Source organism: Myotis davidii, unplaced genomic scaffold (assembly GCF_000327345.1).
Source record: "Myotis davidii unplaced genomic scaffold, ASM32734v1 scaffold1844, whole genome shotgun sequence".
NCBI classification, from domain to species: Eukaryota; Metazoa; Chordata; class Mammalia; order Chiroptera; family Vespertilionidae; genus Myotis; species Myotis davidii.
The window spans coordinates 186652-187090 of record NW_006294716.1 but is presented as its reverse complement, the minus strand read 5'-3'; the positions used below and the strand labels follow the sequence as shown (position 1 = coordinate 187090).

Sequence of the window (439 nt, the reverse complement as noted above, 5' to 3'; positions counted from 1 at the left end):
GGAGGAGCACTGTGGGAGGAGGTGGAGCACTGTGGGTGGAGGTGGAGCACTGTAGGAGGAGGAGGCTTGTGAGGAGCCCCTGTGCGGGAGAACAGGGAGCCAGAGGTTCTGAGGGTCCAGGTTGGAGAGGAACCTTTAGGAGGAGAGGGATGAGGAGGCCACTCTCACCAGGTGCCTTTGCCTGGACGCTCACCTGGGCTGGGGAGGTGGCTGCTCCTCGGGGTGGGGGTGGGGACCTGGCTCTCCTGCCCACACTACCTTCCCAGGAACAAGTTTGTGGAGTTTGACATGAAGCCCGTGTGTAAGAGATGCTATGAGCACTTCCCCCTGGAGCTGAAGAAGCGGCTGAAGAAGCTGTCGGACCTGGCTGCCCGCAAGACCCGCCCCAGCTCCCCCTAGGAGGCCTCCTCTCCGCCTCCCCTCCTTTCTTCCTGCTGGG

The 439-nt window shown here is 62.9% G+C and overlaps 1 protein-coding gene across 1 annotated transcript in view; it reads left to right on the top strand.

The window, feature by feature from the left end:
• Nucleotides 1–433, top strand: part of LIMS2 (LIM-type zinc finger domains 2) — a 5814-nt gene extending 5381 nt beyond the window's left edge. Inside the window, exon 8 of the mRNA XM_015567483.1 lies at nt 267–433. Within this exon, the coding sequence (XP_015422969.1) occupies nt 267–399 (133 nt within the window). The 3' untranslated portion in view covers nt 400–433. The remainder of the gene's footprint in view (nt 1–266) is intronic.
• The last annotated feature ends 6 nt before the right edge of the window (nt 434–439 follow it).